This window comes from Ziziphus jujuba, chromosome 3 (assembly GCF_031755915.1).
Source record: "Ziziphus jujuba cultivar Dongzao chromosome 3, ASM3175591v1".
NCBI classification, from domain to species: domain Eukaryota; kingdom Viridiplantae; phylum Streptophyta; class Magnoliopsida; order Rosales; family Rhamnaceae; genus Ziziphus; species Ziziphus jujuba.
The window spans coordinates 6,809,064-6,822,740 of record NC_083381.1 but is presented as its reverse complement, the minus strand read 5'-3'; the positions used below and the strand labels follow the sequence as shown (position 1 = coordinate 6,822,740).

Sequence of the window (13,677 nt, the reverse complement as noted above, 5' to 3'; positions counted from 1 at the left end):
TATAGGCAGAACTTTGTAAAGATTGTATCTTGATATTATTTTTATTATTCACATTGTTGATGAATTTAATTTAATTAGGATACAACACCTTTTTTTTTTTTTTTTGGGGGGGATATTGGAGTGGAAGAATGGAACTTGGTTTATTGTTAATGAAAAAAGTGGCTTTTGTTAAAAAAAGAAAAAAGAAAAAGTGGCTTCTATTATAGTATCTTTAGGGACAATACCTATTCTATTTTTAAAAAATAATAATTTCCTTTTAAAAATTATAATTAATTCAAATTTTTTTTTAAAGAAATAACTAATTTGTGAACTAATAATTAATTTTTGAACTAAAAGTTTTTTTTTTTTTCCTAATCGTCTATAATAATTTTCCATCTACAATTTTTCATGAGTGTAGGTGTAAAAGACTTTTTAACTAAACCAATTTTATTTGATTAACCTTTAATTAAAAATTTTTTAAAAATAATGTTAAAAGTAATAACAAACTTACGAATATTTAAAGTGATGAACTGTTATTATTTTATTATTGAAAATTTAATAATATATAAATAATAAATAAATAAAACTTTTAAAAATAAATTTAAATAAATAATATTATAAGCATCTTATAGTAAATATTTTCATGGAATTTTTTTTATCTCATAGCATTGTTCTTAAAAATTATATATAATAAAAAATTTTAAATATATAAATTTTTAATTATCTTATTTGAAATTTTATAGGATAGTTTTAATTTAGGGACCAAGTTAATAATAATAATAATAATAATAAAACTCAGAGGCCAAACACGGTCGCGGGCGGGGACAGCGGATTTAAATTCCATTCTGTACACGCACCATCTTCCCGAAGCAAGTTTAAAGTAGGAAGCTTTCAAGCTTCTGTCTATGGTACTAAACTTCCATAAATGTTTTCCAGTCATTTGGTTTTCATTTGTCGTTTTCGAATAATTCGTGGACTTTTTATTTTATTTTTATCTTTCTTTATAAATTTTTTCTATTGTAAAGCATTTGTTATATATGTTAATAGACTTCTCTAATGGCAAATATAATATTCTGTTTCTGCAAAAATACAATGGAGACACTAACTTGTAGCCTGTAAGTGATGGATAATAGCTGCTCCGAATTTTTGGGTCTTTTGTTTTTGGTACGGAGGGAGCTTGGTTGGTTGGTTTAGGGATTGCCCAACTACTGTTTGATAGAATGCCAGTAAGAATATATCTTTTATGTTAGAAGTAAATTAATTGGATATTGATATGTGCAGGAAGGCCAAATTTGTTCATTAATTCATAGATTGATAGAATGGTGGTTTGATGGATTTTTTCTGACCAAGTTATTGATTTGATGCACAGGACAGGACGAGAGCCTAAGAAAGTTGCTTCAACACACATTTGATTGAATTGTGAGAAAAAAAAGTGTTTCTTTCACTGGGATGGAATGATATAGAAATCTCTTTATTTGATTATTCTAAAAGGATGTAGACTAGATCACCAAAGGTTTAGTAATTCTTAATGAGATTCCCTAACAGACATGAAGAGGTATATCATATTCTCAGTCACTTGATTGTGGACCATCTCTAATAATCTATGTTTAAGTTTTGCTTCGAATTGTTTGATTAATTTTCTATTCTTTAAATTTAAGTTCTCTTTGTCTTTGATGCAATTTATATGTTTGAATGCATCGTGGTTTTTTTATTATTATTTTATTTTATTTTATAATTACTATTTGTTTTAATGCTTGAGAATAATGTGATTTTGGTTATATGCCTGAGGATATATATTTCATTTAGGGTCTGTTTGGTTATTATTTTTTATTATATTTCATTTAGGATCTGTTTGGTTGTTAGTTTTGGATCTCTTTGATGCTTGACGATACCCATGTTAGGTGGTGGAGGTCGCTCAATTCTAGCCCAATGTGCTTTAGTTTCAATTCAATAATGGGCATGGGAGAGAACAACGATCATGGATCTGTGCTTCCACCCACGTTGCTACAAGGCCCTTTCACAGCATCAGGCATCAGACCTGTTTGGGAAATAAGAAAACAAAAAGAGAACGGGGAAAATTTCAAACTCTTATTCAGCTAAGCGCTTTGCATGGCTGTTTGTAATTACAGAAACATGGTATTATCAATTAGGCCTCATGTTAGGAGAATAGTTATGGGAGCAGCCATTGCTCCCACAGAATCAAACCTTCTGGTTTCTCATGGACGACCTGACCAGTTAGCCCAGGAAATGCATTTTCTTAATCATGCTGATATGCATGAATTAAATGGTCGACTGAAGCAGCTGGTGAATACTGGTCACCTTGGTGATGCTCGGAATATGTTTGATAAAATGCCTCGAAGGGATGAGATTTCATGGACTAATATTATTTCTGGATATTTAAATACCTCTGATGCCTCCGAAGCATTGCATTTATTCTCAAATATGTGGGTTCAGCCTGGACTGCAAATGGACCCCTTTGTACTTAGTCTTGCACTTAAGGCTTGTGCACTCAACATGAACTTGTATTATGGGGAACTTTTGCATGCTTATTCAATAAAATTGGATTTGATCAACTCAGTTTTTGTTGGTAGTTCCCTTCTTGACATGTACATGAAAAATGGCAAAACTGAGCATGGTTGTAGAGTCTTCAATCAAATGCCACAAAGAAATGTAGTATCGTGGACTGCCATAATAACAGGGCTTGTTCATGCTGGTCTTCATATAGAGGGGTTAGTGTACTTATCTGAAATGTGGAAGTCAAAGCTGGAATGTGATGCTTATGCATTTGCTATTGCATTGAAGGCATGTGCTGATTCAGGTGCTCTTATTCATGGGAAGGCAATTCACACTCAAACAATGAAGAAAGGGTTGAATGAGACTTCATTTGTAGCTAACTCTCTTGCTACCATGTATAACAAATGTGGTAAGTTAGACTATGGCTTGCACTTATTTTCAAAGATGAAAACACGGGATGTAGTTTCATGGACAACAATCATTACAACGTTTGTTCAGATGGCTCAAGAGGAGCATGCAATTGAAGCCTTCATAAGAATGAAGAAATCTGGTGTGACTCCTAACGAGTATACTTTCGCAGCCGTCATCTCTGGATGCGCAAATCTTGCTAGAGTTGAATTGGGTGAACAGTTACATGCTTACGTATTATGTTTAGGTCACATGGATTCTTTGTCAGTGGCAAATTCGGTTGTTACGATGTACTCAAAATGTGGGCGTTTAACTTCAGCTTCAATGGTGTTTCATGGATTGAGCAGAAAGGATATTGTATCATGGAGCACTATAATTGCAGGTTATTCTCAAGGAGGTTATGCGGAAGAAGCTTTTGAGTATTTATCATGGATGAGAAGAGAAGGACCAAAACCCAATGAATTTGCTCTTGCTAGTGTGTTAAGTGTTTCTGGAAGCATGGCATTGCTCAACCAAGGGAAGCAGGTCCATGCTCATGTCCTATCTATTGGGTTAGAGCATACATCTATAGTACAAAGTTCTCTAATTAATATGTATTCAAAATGTGGGAGCATAGATGAAGCCTCAAAAATCTTTGAGGTGACAGGACACAATGACATTGTCTCATGGACAGCAATGATTAGTGGATATGCTGAACATGGAGTCAGCGAAGAAGCCATTCGTTTGTTTGACAGGATACCTAAAGTTGGTTTAACACCTGATTCTGTGACCTTCATTGGCGTTCTTTCTGCTTGTAGCCATGCTGGGCTGCTAGATCTTGGATTCCACTATTTCAAATCAATGCATAGCGATTACCAGATCAATCCTTCGAAAGAACACTATGGCTGCATGATTGATCTCCTATGTCGAGCTGGACGTTTAAGTGATGCAGAGCAGATGATCAGAAGCATGCCATTTCAGCGGGACGATGTTGTCTGGTCCACTCTGCTTAGGGCATGTAGGGTCCACGGTGATGTTGACTGTGGAAGACGTGCAGCAGAGGAGATTCTTAAACTCAATCCAAATTGTGCAGGAACTCACATCACCTTGGCAAATTTGTATGCTGCCAAAGGGAAGTGGATGGAAGCAGCGAAACTAAGGAAGATTATGAAATCAAAGGGCGTGATTAAAGAACCAGGATGGTCTTGGATAAAGGTTAAGGATATGATTTTTGCATTTCTAGCTGGTGATCAATCTCATCCACAAGCTGAAGACATATACAGTATGCTTGAACTACTAGCTTCAAAGACAGAAGCTGCAACTGATGAATCCGTTTTTCCATTTATTGATGCGGAGGATTAACTTTTATCCACCAGAAATGAAGGTAACCTATCCATGGTCAAGTTAGTTATTTGAGAGCTGAACATCACAAAAGAGAGTAGGTGTGAGGTGCTGGTTTTATTTTCATACTTCACCAACAAACCAACGTTGATGTCCATAATTATTGTTTTTTTTTTTTTTTTTTTTTTTTTCTTAAGGAATAACATTATTGTTCGTTGCATTTTTTAACCTTATATAGCCATATTATTATACAAATACAGGGACATTACTTTTTTGAAAATTTAGTATATATAGAGGCATTACTTTCTCTGGTTTTAGACAGAAATTCTTACAAATCTTTGATGGAATTTAGGGTCATCTGTCTTTCTTTGAGGCTTCCTTTTGTGTCACAGTTTACTTTAATGGTCATCTCATATTTGTTTCGCCACCAAGTGTTCCAAAATCAATAATTTGTTGTCAACATTATCAGTAATAACTTATTTTTATCTATCAAGTTACATGATACAAAGTCAGTAATTTTGCTGTCAAATATATTTAGTTGCGGTCAACATCACTGTTAGCTAATAACTATTCATATTGTCTTTTATTTCCTTTGCGAAATCTGATCACATTCGGTAACAAACCACGATACAAGTTTATAAACATTCAATATTCAAATCACGACCCTATTGTCTTATACATACATACATATATATATAAGACTTGAAAGTGAGCAAGCGAACCATACTTAATGCTAAGAAAAGAAGAAAAGGAAACACATGGATATGGGATTCTACAACAGCTTTTTTTAGATTATCAGAAGAATACAAGGTTGGATTTCATAGCAGAAGAAAAAATATATATATATATATATATATATATTTTTCCCTCTTTTTAGCTGACTTGTGAACCTGACAGCTGCTCGTGTAAGTTTTCAACATCAAATTTTATCAATTTGTTAGCTCTGTTTTATTCAGGATAATTTTGGTTGGCTGAAATTGATGCTGCAGCTCGTAAGACAGCATTATCTGCCGGACTATGCGGTTCTGTACTTAAGAATTATAAATTACAGTTTTTTTATTTTTTGTTTTTTTATTTTAATATGAAAGAGCTATCGTTTTTGGTTGGCTACACTAAACTTAAATTTGGTCTATTTCAAAAATATGAAGAAAAAAGTAAAAGTCATTTAGTATTTGTAACAATTTTTTTTTATTTGCCATCTACAATTTTTTCTTTTTGTTTTCACCCAAAAAACACCTTCTTTTTTTTCGGTTGGTTGAGTATTAGTTCACTGTACCATACTGGGATTCAGGGTTGCATTATTTATTCTTCCTCCGTTTTGTTTGCAGGATTTGCTAGAGCCTTGTAAAGAATTAGGAACTGTGTGTTTGAATAACTTTGAAAGCTCTTACCTATATTTCCTGTAAGTCCCTTCCACGCACACTGTAACTCATAAGAAATTATATTTAGTATAAAATTAGATTACCATTGCTGCAATGAGGGGCTGCTTTAACACCCTATCAGTTCTTAGCCAAGGTTACCTTTTCTTGAGTTCTGTAAGATATCACTAGTCAATTTTATTCAAATTTACTTTGCCTTTAGTTTCATAGTTTTCCTTTGTTAATTCACGCTGTGGCCATCATGTATAGCAACTGTTAAGTTGTCGTAAGCTATATAACCCCGTTCATTTTCAACCTTGTGCCAAGGCGTTATAACTGTTAAAATCAACTTTTAACTAGAATTCAACAATTTATTTTTCTTAACTTCACTCTCCTAAATTATTATTATTATTATTTTTTTTGGGGCAATCACAATATTTAAGTAGAAAAGATGATTAAATAGCACTGATATGTTTCCTGCTTTGACACCATGTTTCAAATTTTACCGATGTTTTCTTGCAAAATATTATAAAAATAACTAAGGGACATTTTGTGATTTAACTAGTAATTTTTGTTTGGGAATTTGAGTTCACATGCAAAAAGTGATTTATTTCTGTCAATTCGATAGCATTTGGGAACTAAATTATTACTTTGAATCTCCATTTGTCTCTCTTTCCCCTTTTCCAAGTGAAAAGGTGTTTGTAATTCCAGAAGAGTTGAAGTTATGAAGTTCAGAAGCTACCATTTTGATTTTAATATTAAATAATTAACAAATGCTTTTGTTTTTCCTCGCCTCTAGGTGAAGATGTACTGAAAGAAGGTGATGTTGTGCTAAATATTGGTGCGACTGCCAACAATATGGCTTTAAGTACGACTTTGCTGTTATTGTAATTACAGATCACTAAATGGTTTACTCGGTGTAAAATACAAAGCAAGAATATATGGGAAATAATATATGCTAGATAATAATATATAGTATAATACCATGCATCTAATGATATGTTGCTAAGTTTCTTCCTCATAGATATCTTTATTTCAGCACAGCTCGCTCAGTATGTTACCTTCCTCTGGAAAAAAGCCATAGCCCATGATGCCAAAGGTCCCTCACCTTCTCCAGTTCTAAAGAACTTGATGTATATCTTATGAAGAAAATTTATCTAGGAAAACAGAAATAGGAGGATCTGATTTTGGTGGATATCCTGCTTTGAAGGAAAAATTTGATTCTTTATGGTCTATTAAAAACAAACCTAAACCGAAACGAACTTAGCTAAGTTTTTATTAAATATATCAGCTAATTTGTTCTTTTAAAGTTTCGTTGTTCCCAATGAAGATTTTTCTCTCGTACATCTTTGCTTTCTATCACTTATATGTTTGTTTATATTTTTTATCAGTTACAACAATTGTTGTCTTCTTTGTGTTTCGAACCCATAACCTCAAGTGGATGTGTTTGCTTATATTTGATTCATGTATGGTGCACGAATCAGATTTGTCAGTGAAATTAAACCTGGTACAATACAGGATTTGATATAGAAGATTCTGACCTCCTTGAGATGGAGCAGTGTTCGGCTATATTTGGTAAGATCAATATGGTTTGGTTTCAACTAACTAATACTAAATATGTTTGGCTTTTTTTACCTGTTAAATATCCATTTTGTACAGGAATTTTTTATGGAAATAAACCAGCCAAGTGACATTAGTAAATACTCCGAGGAGACTGTTTGCTTCTACATGTTCATAGATGACGAGACAGAAGCTTATGAATAGTTCTGGTGATATTGGCAGCAGCAAGAAAATTGGTTTACGGAGAGTTGTGGTTCATAATCATAACTTTCCTTACATAGATGCACGACGCAACTGGAGCAAAATATTAGAGAGAGAGAGAGAGAGAGTTAGTGAATCAAGTGTAGATATTCCCCACATACTAATAACTGAATTAAAAAAAAAAAAAAAATCATTATTGCATCGTCTATTTTATGCAACTATCATTTAAGCTTATGTACATGGGAAAGATTTTAACTTGAAGAATCTTGTTATTGTGTATTTCAATGTTTTAATTAAGATTCACAGAACTTCATGTGCACAAATGTTGCATAAGAATCTTTTGATATTATTGGATCATTGTGGATATTTTTAAACTATTATGTCCCTATGAATACTACTGCAGATATGTGGTAATAAAAATCTGAATAAAGTGTATAAATATTGATATTTGGATTTGGTGTATATAAGATACATGTATATTAAGTGAGTCAAGATATAGTAAATATAAATAAATTATACAATGCAAATTGCCTTGCAATTCAGAGAGTAAAGAAGTTGTCAAAATCTTTATACAAAGCACATTTTGATAAGAGTAGGCTTGACAGTGATCAGAGCATATTTTGAGTATTATCTAGTTTTTACGACATTTATATTATATTGTAAATGACACGAATATGTTGGTAATAACTTTTTGTTGTAAAGACTTCTAAATTTTTCACAACTTCCCTTCAACTCTACGAGCATCGTGTGTCTTGTAAAATTGAAATAAACAACTGTCATCGAATATTGTAGTGTAATTATCACATCATAGTTATTGTTATCAAGTAATCATAAATAACATTTATGTAATATATAAAACAAGAAGAGTATGTACCACGTGTTAATATATCATTTTTTCAAATTCTTCCCAAAAGTATTTTTTATTTTATTGTATTTATTTATTATTTTATATTTTATAGTTACAATAAAATATATATAAAATCAATTTTTGATATAACTATCAAACAATTTATAAAATGATATATGATAATAATTTTAAAACAAATTTAAAATAAACCAAATATTTGATTTGATTTGTTTTATCAAATAAGTTAAATGCGTAAAATATATTTGCATATATATAGTTTTGTTAATTAAATATATTTTGAATATTTTTACATATATATAAAAATTAATAAAGATATCTTTTTATTTGGATATAAAATATAATATCATAAATAATAATTGTTAAACATAGCAAAATAAAATTTATTTTCAAAACAAATTATTTGATATTATTTTATTACTAATTAATATATATTTTTATTATTATATTAGATGGATGGTTTAGAAAAATCAGATTTTAATCAAGTATATTTGGACCAATGGGAAAGATTTTGGAGATCATTATCCAAAAACACAGCTATTATCCTTTTAAAATTATATGTATTATTATTATTATAATATTATATTATATTATATTAGATAATTTAAAAAGTATACATTATTATAATAACAGAATTGCACCATTTATGCCATTCGATAACTACATATGCTAATAATTTTGAAATAAATTTAAAATAAATAAAATATTTAATTTTATTTTATTTATCAAATAAGTTAAATATATTTGGCTATAAATTAGTAAATGACACTTTTCGATTATTTTAAGATTATGATAATATATATATATAGTAGATAATATTGCATATATATATATATATATATATTCATACAATACTCTCAATAAATAATTAAAAATACAAAATACAAAAACAATAATGAAGAATATTGTATGTGGATATTTAAATTGGAGTACATAAATTTTATATACTTACAAGAAAACATTAAAAAAAATTGATAATTTATATATAAATATTTTTATTAGTTTGTATGTTTATTTTATTGAAAAATAACAAAATTTTATATATGGTAATTAAGAATAAGATTAATCTTCTTATTTTATTATGCAATAAAAGATATTATTTTTATTAAATATATTTCACATAAGAATTCCATATACTGATACATATTCATATATATATATATATATATATAATGAAATTTCAATATTCTAATATATAGATTTCAATTATAAGATTGATATTCTTATTTGTCAAAGACTGGTTTAAACATAAATAAATATTAATATTTAAAAACTTTTCAAAACTATAATTTTCTAACAATAACTTAGAATTAAACATACGCTGTCAGTTTACGAATTCGTATCAACGAGCTTCTACGCTATGATGTACCTGCTCAACCAAAATTCTTGATTAATAAAAAATCAAACTTAGTGCCCATTCATTATCTAACTTGTCAATTTCGATCAAACCAAATTAAATTTAATTTCTAATTTTAAGATGGATTGTCACAGAGAAGATTTAGAGATGAGGAGAGGAGGTTCTTGAGGAAGTTTTATAATTTGTTCACTATTTGAAGAAGGTAAGTGGAAAAGGATTGGTGCTCTAGGAATTTTGGATGAAGATTGGCAAAGAAGTGTGAATAGTGTGTAAATAGGAAGAAAAGAATAGTGGAGGTGGAGACTTGTAAACTTAAATCAGCAATCGGCATTAAGAAAGCAGTGGTAATTGTAGTTTTCGAGAACAATAATGGTTTTCCACGTGGCAAATGTGTCAGTTGAGATGGTTTTAACCTACTACATTAATAATGATAGGGTATTTTTAAGAATCGTGTAACTTTTATTTCGGAACAAATTTACTCCTTCAAGTGAAACACCTCACTTGGAGCAGTGGGGGGCTGACCATGAGGATATATTATATCTTGACGAGGCTTTTAGTTGAGTCTTGGTCTGGAGGTTCACGATTGAGCCTGAGATCGGTAATTAACAATGGTGTGATTATATCTAACATAGGACCTTAATTGGCAAGCCAAAGACATAATTGAGTCCGAGAGTGATGTTTATGGCTTGACCTAAGGTATCAATAATTTCGATTTACCATATCTATTTCCAAAAGTAGAAAAGATGATCTACTTTGGTAACAGAGCCTAACTTAGAGTAACGGAGCCTTGGTGGGCTCGGGAACAACATGAATCAGCTAATAATGACCTAAAGTAAAGGAAATAATCACTTTGTTACATTTAAGGAAAGCATTTAAAAATCTGCAACGGAAACTCTACAGTATATAAGTCCCTAAAAATCTACTTATGAGAAGGAAATAAAGATTAAGGAAATAAGGGAACTTTTCTAAATTCAAAGCTCTTTGATCCAAGCCTTATTAAGGTTTGGTGAATTGGATTTTTTAAGGTCCGAGGATCCCAATGCCCATATAAAGATAATGAATTGATGACCAAGTAAGTTCTTGAACATTCATTATCTCACACAATTAGAATAAGCTTTTTGGCATTCGAAGATCAATATCTGATTTGAACATCGAAGTATCTTTGACCAACACTACTTTGATGCCCTGAGACCTTCAAATAATTCTTTCTTTTACAGAAATCTTAATTAGAGGGGACTTAAAACAACGGCATAAAATTGTGCCTCTACACCTGTGCAACGTAATTAACTTGGATGAGAAATGCCACACTTTATACCATATTAGCAATGCATGTAAAATATTTGCAAATTGCAAATGATGATACTAAACTTATATATAGACGAGACACTTTAGCATGCTAAAAATGGTTTTAGAAACTTACACTCACTTTTGGATTCTATACATATCCATATCCAAAACCGAACATGTTGCAATAGTGAAAAGCAATTGGCTAGAAAAAGCTTTGTGAAATTCAAGTTCAACTAAGTGATTTCTGTCACTTCCACTTTTCTTGTTCTTTTACAATTTCAATTCCTTTATTTCATACAATGATCTTAATTAATTCTGGCATCCCAATATAATTTTTGATGGTTTTAACCCATGTTATTGTTTATTAGCTAATGGTTGATGAAACCGTTGCTTGCTTTTACCTACAACTCCTTTTTTTGGGTTTATTTTGTGCTATAAATGCATCTTTTCTACCAAATGAAAAAGAAACAAATTTATTAGAACCGTGCAAGAATAGATAGTATAGAATGTTCATAGTAGGTGATTATCAATAAAACAATCATTAAAAAAAAAATTAGTCTCATTCAAGTTATGAAAAAACTAGTTTAAGGTAGAAACTAATTTCAAATCAGAACCACTGCCTCCTATCATTGTTCTTTTAGGCTAAAAATGCTTGGTCCACAAGTTGTTTAAATTATAAATATACGACTATTTTTCAATCAGAACGTTTATTATTAGCCCTAGTTTGTTTGAAATGTTAAGAAAAATATATTAGAGTAAACCATATATGGATTTGTATAAACTTAAAATAAATCTTTCAATTTCAGTCCTTGAAATAATCTTTTGATCATCAAAGATGTTAACAGAAAAAGATGAGGATGATTTTGACCTAAAATTTCCAATATAAACATATAGAGTCCCTGTCAAGTTTGAGCATAAATAACTTGTGGACCAAGCATTTTTTTGCCTCAAAAACAATATTTTTGTTTTTTCATTGCCAATGGACATTTTAAGAAAGTTATATCCACATTAGTTGTTAGTTCACATACTTGTCAAATATCCATATTCAGTACTGGTTATCAACAAAATATTATAAAAAAAAAAAGTTGTCAAGTTATACCAAAAAATCCTAACTATTGAATTTGGTAATTGTTTTTTTTATACTAAATACACTTGGTTTCTAAGTTATTTATATTATGGACATTCACACTGGAAGAGATTCTAAACATTTTTAAGCATTGAGTTATGATATGTTGAGAACATATATCGTGTTAAATTTTGAAGATGTCACATAAATTAATAATTTAAAATTAAAATTCTAATTGGACAAGTGACAACCTTTAGCATTTGGTATTAATAAGTTTTCAATAAATCAATATATGTGTATTTAATATTCATAGGGTAATTTCCCATATAATCCATTGAATTTTATACTTTCATATTTGATATTAAACTACAAATTTTGATGTTAGATTTTAAACGTTGAACTCTAGTAAATCCTGTAAATAGAGGAGTGTTGAATACAACAATTAAAAACATAGAAAGGCTAATCATCACTCCTACAACTTTAATTTATTTGATTTGGGACTTCACTCCCTGAAAATTAAACATTGTTTACGTGTTCAATATGTTATTTATAATGGGGCCCCAAAAATATTTATTAAAAATTTTAATTTTTAGACTAAAGTGCCTAATCTAGATAGTTCTAAGAGATATGGATTTAACTAATTTTCACTTAAAAGGACTTAATATTAATATTTATGCAATAAATACTAGAGTATATAGAAACACAAATATTATTTACCAAATGATGTTATAATATTTATTAATTTGCATTTGGATTTCACTTCTACATGTGTTCACACCAAATATGGCAAATATTTTGATGCACGTAATATTACTACTTTACTGAGTGGAAAGAAAAATGTCATCCAAAGTTCAAAAATTACCATCAAAGGGTAATTCGCCATATAATTCATTGAATTTTATACTTACATATTTATATTAAACTAAAAATTTTGATGTTAGATTTTAAACTTTGAACTCTAGTAAATCCTACAAATATAGGAGTGTTGAATACAACAATTAACAAAATAGAAAGGCTAATCATCACTCCTACAACTTTAATTTATTTGATTTAGGATTAGAATCCTTGAAAATTGAACATTGTTTATGTATTAAATAAGTTATTTATTATGGGCCCAAAAAAATTTATTTATTAAAAATTTTAATTTTAGACTAAGGTGTCAAATCTAGACAGTTTTAATAGATATGGATTTAACTGTAATTTTCACTTAAAAGTATTTTATTAATTTGCATTGGATTTCACTTCTACATGTTGACACCAATTTGACAAGCATTTTGATGTACCTAATATCACTACTTTTATTGAGTGGAAAGAAAAATGTCATACAAATTTAAAAAAAAAAAAAAAAAAAAAAAAAAAAAAACCATTACAAAGATTACCAAGGATATCATATAATTATTTTCCATATCACATAATTAATCTGAAAGATATCATTACCAATTACCAGGTATATCAGACAAAGTCATCTGCTCATCATTTACATATACAGAAAATCTGTATGTAAAACTCTTGAAAGCAAGTGCTCAAGAAAGATTGAATGCTTTAAGTCTTATATATGTATATCCTTAAAAATAAAAATAATTTAAAAAAAAAAAAATTTGAAAGAACAAAATTTGTGCTCATGAACTTTGACAAGAGTACGCATATATACTTGATGCATGTAGCCTGCATTTGCCCTACTAAATAAGGAAAAGTTGTGAATTGATCATGATTTCTGATTATTAAATTTGAAAATAGTAAAAGTTTTAATAATATATAACAA

General features: G+C 29.7%; 1 protein-coding gene across 14 annotated transcripts; it reads left to right on the top strand.

Moving 5' to 3' along the window:
- Window positions 1–756: 756 nt before the first annotated feature.
- Window positions 757–7,683, top strand: LOC107422098 (putative pentatricopeptide repeat-containing protein At3g47840). 14 transcript variants are annotated; one of them, XR_009638473.1, is made up of 7 exons: window positions 757–887; window positions 1,349–1,534; window positions 1,881–4,264; window positions 5,550–5,623; window positions 6,379–6,447; window positions 6,619–7,154; window positions 7,239–7,682. XR_009638473.1 is itself a non-coding variant. In XM_060816033.1 (4 exons), the coding sequence occupies exon 3, from the start codon at window positions 2,089–2,091 to the stop codon at window positions 4,240–4,242; it is 2,154 nt and encodes a 717-aa protein (XP_060672016.1). In that variant the 5' UTR covers window positions 757–887; window positions 1,349–1,534; window positions 1,881–2,088; the 3' UTR covers window positions 4,243–4,264; window positions 5,550–6,372. The 14 variants fall into 14 exon arrangements, 2 of the variants coding, with proteins under 2 accessions (XP_060672016.1, XP_015886986.3); XR_009638475.1 differs by having other exon boundaries at window positions 6,379–6,809; window positions 7,098–7,154; window positions 7,239–7,681; XR_009638478.1 differs by having other exon boundaries at window positions 7,098–7,154; window positions 7,239–7,678.
- The last annotated feature ends 5,994 nt before the right edge of the window (window positions 7,684–13,677 follow it).

Bases quoted from the DNA above. Each gene is read 5' to 3' on its own strand.
- LOC107422098 (XM_060816033.1), top strand. From the start codon at position 2,089: ATGGCTGTTTGTAATTACAGAAACATGGTATTATCAATTAGGCCTCAT.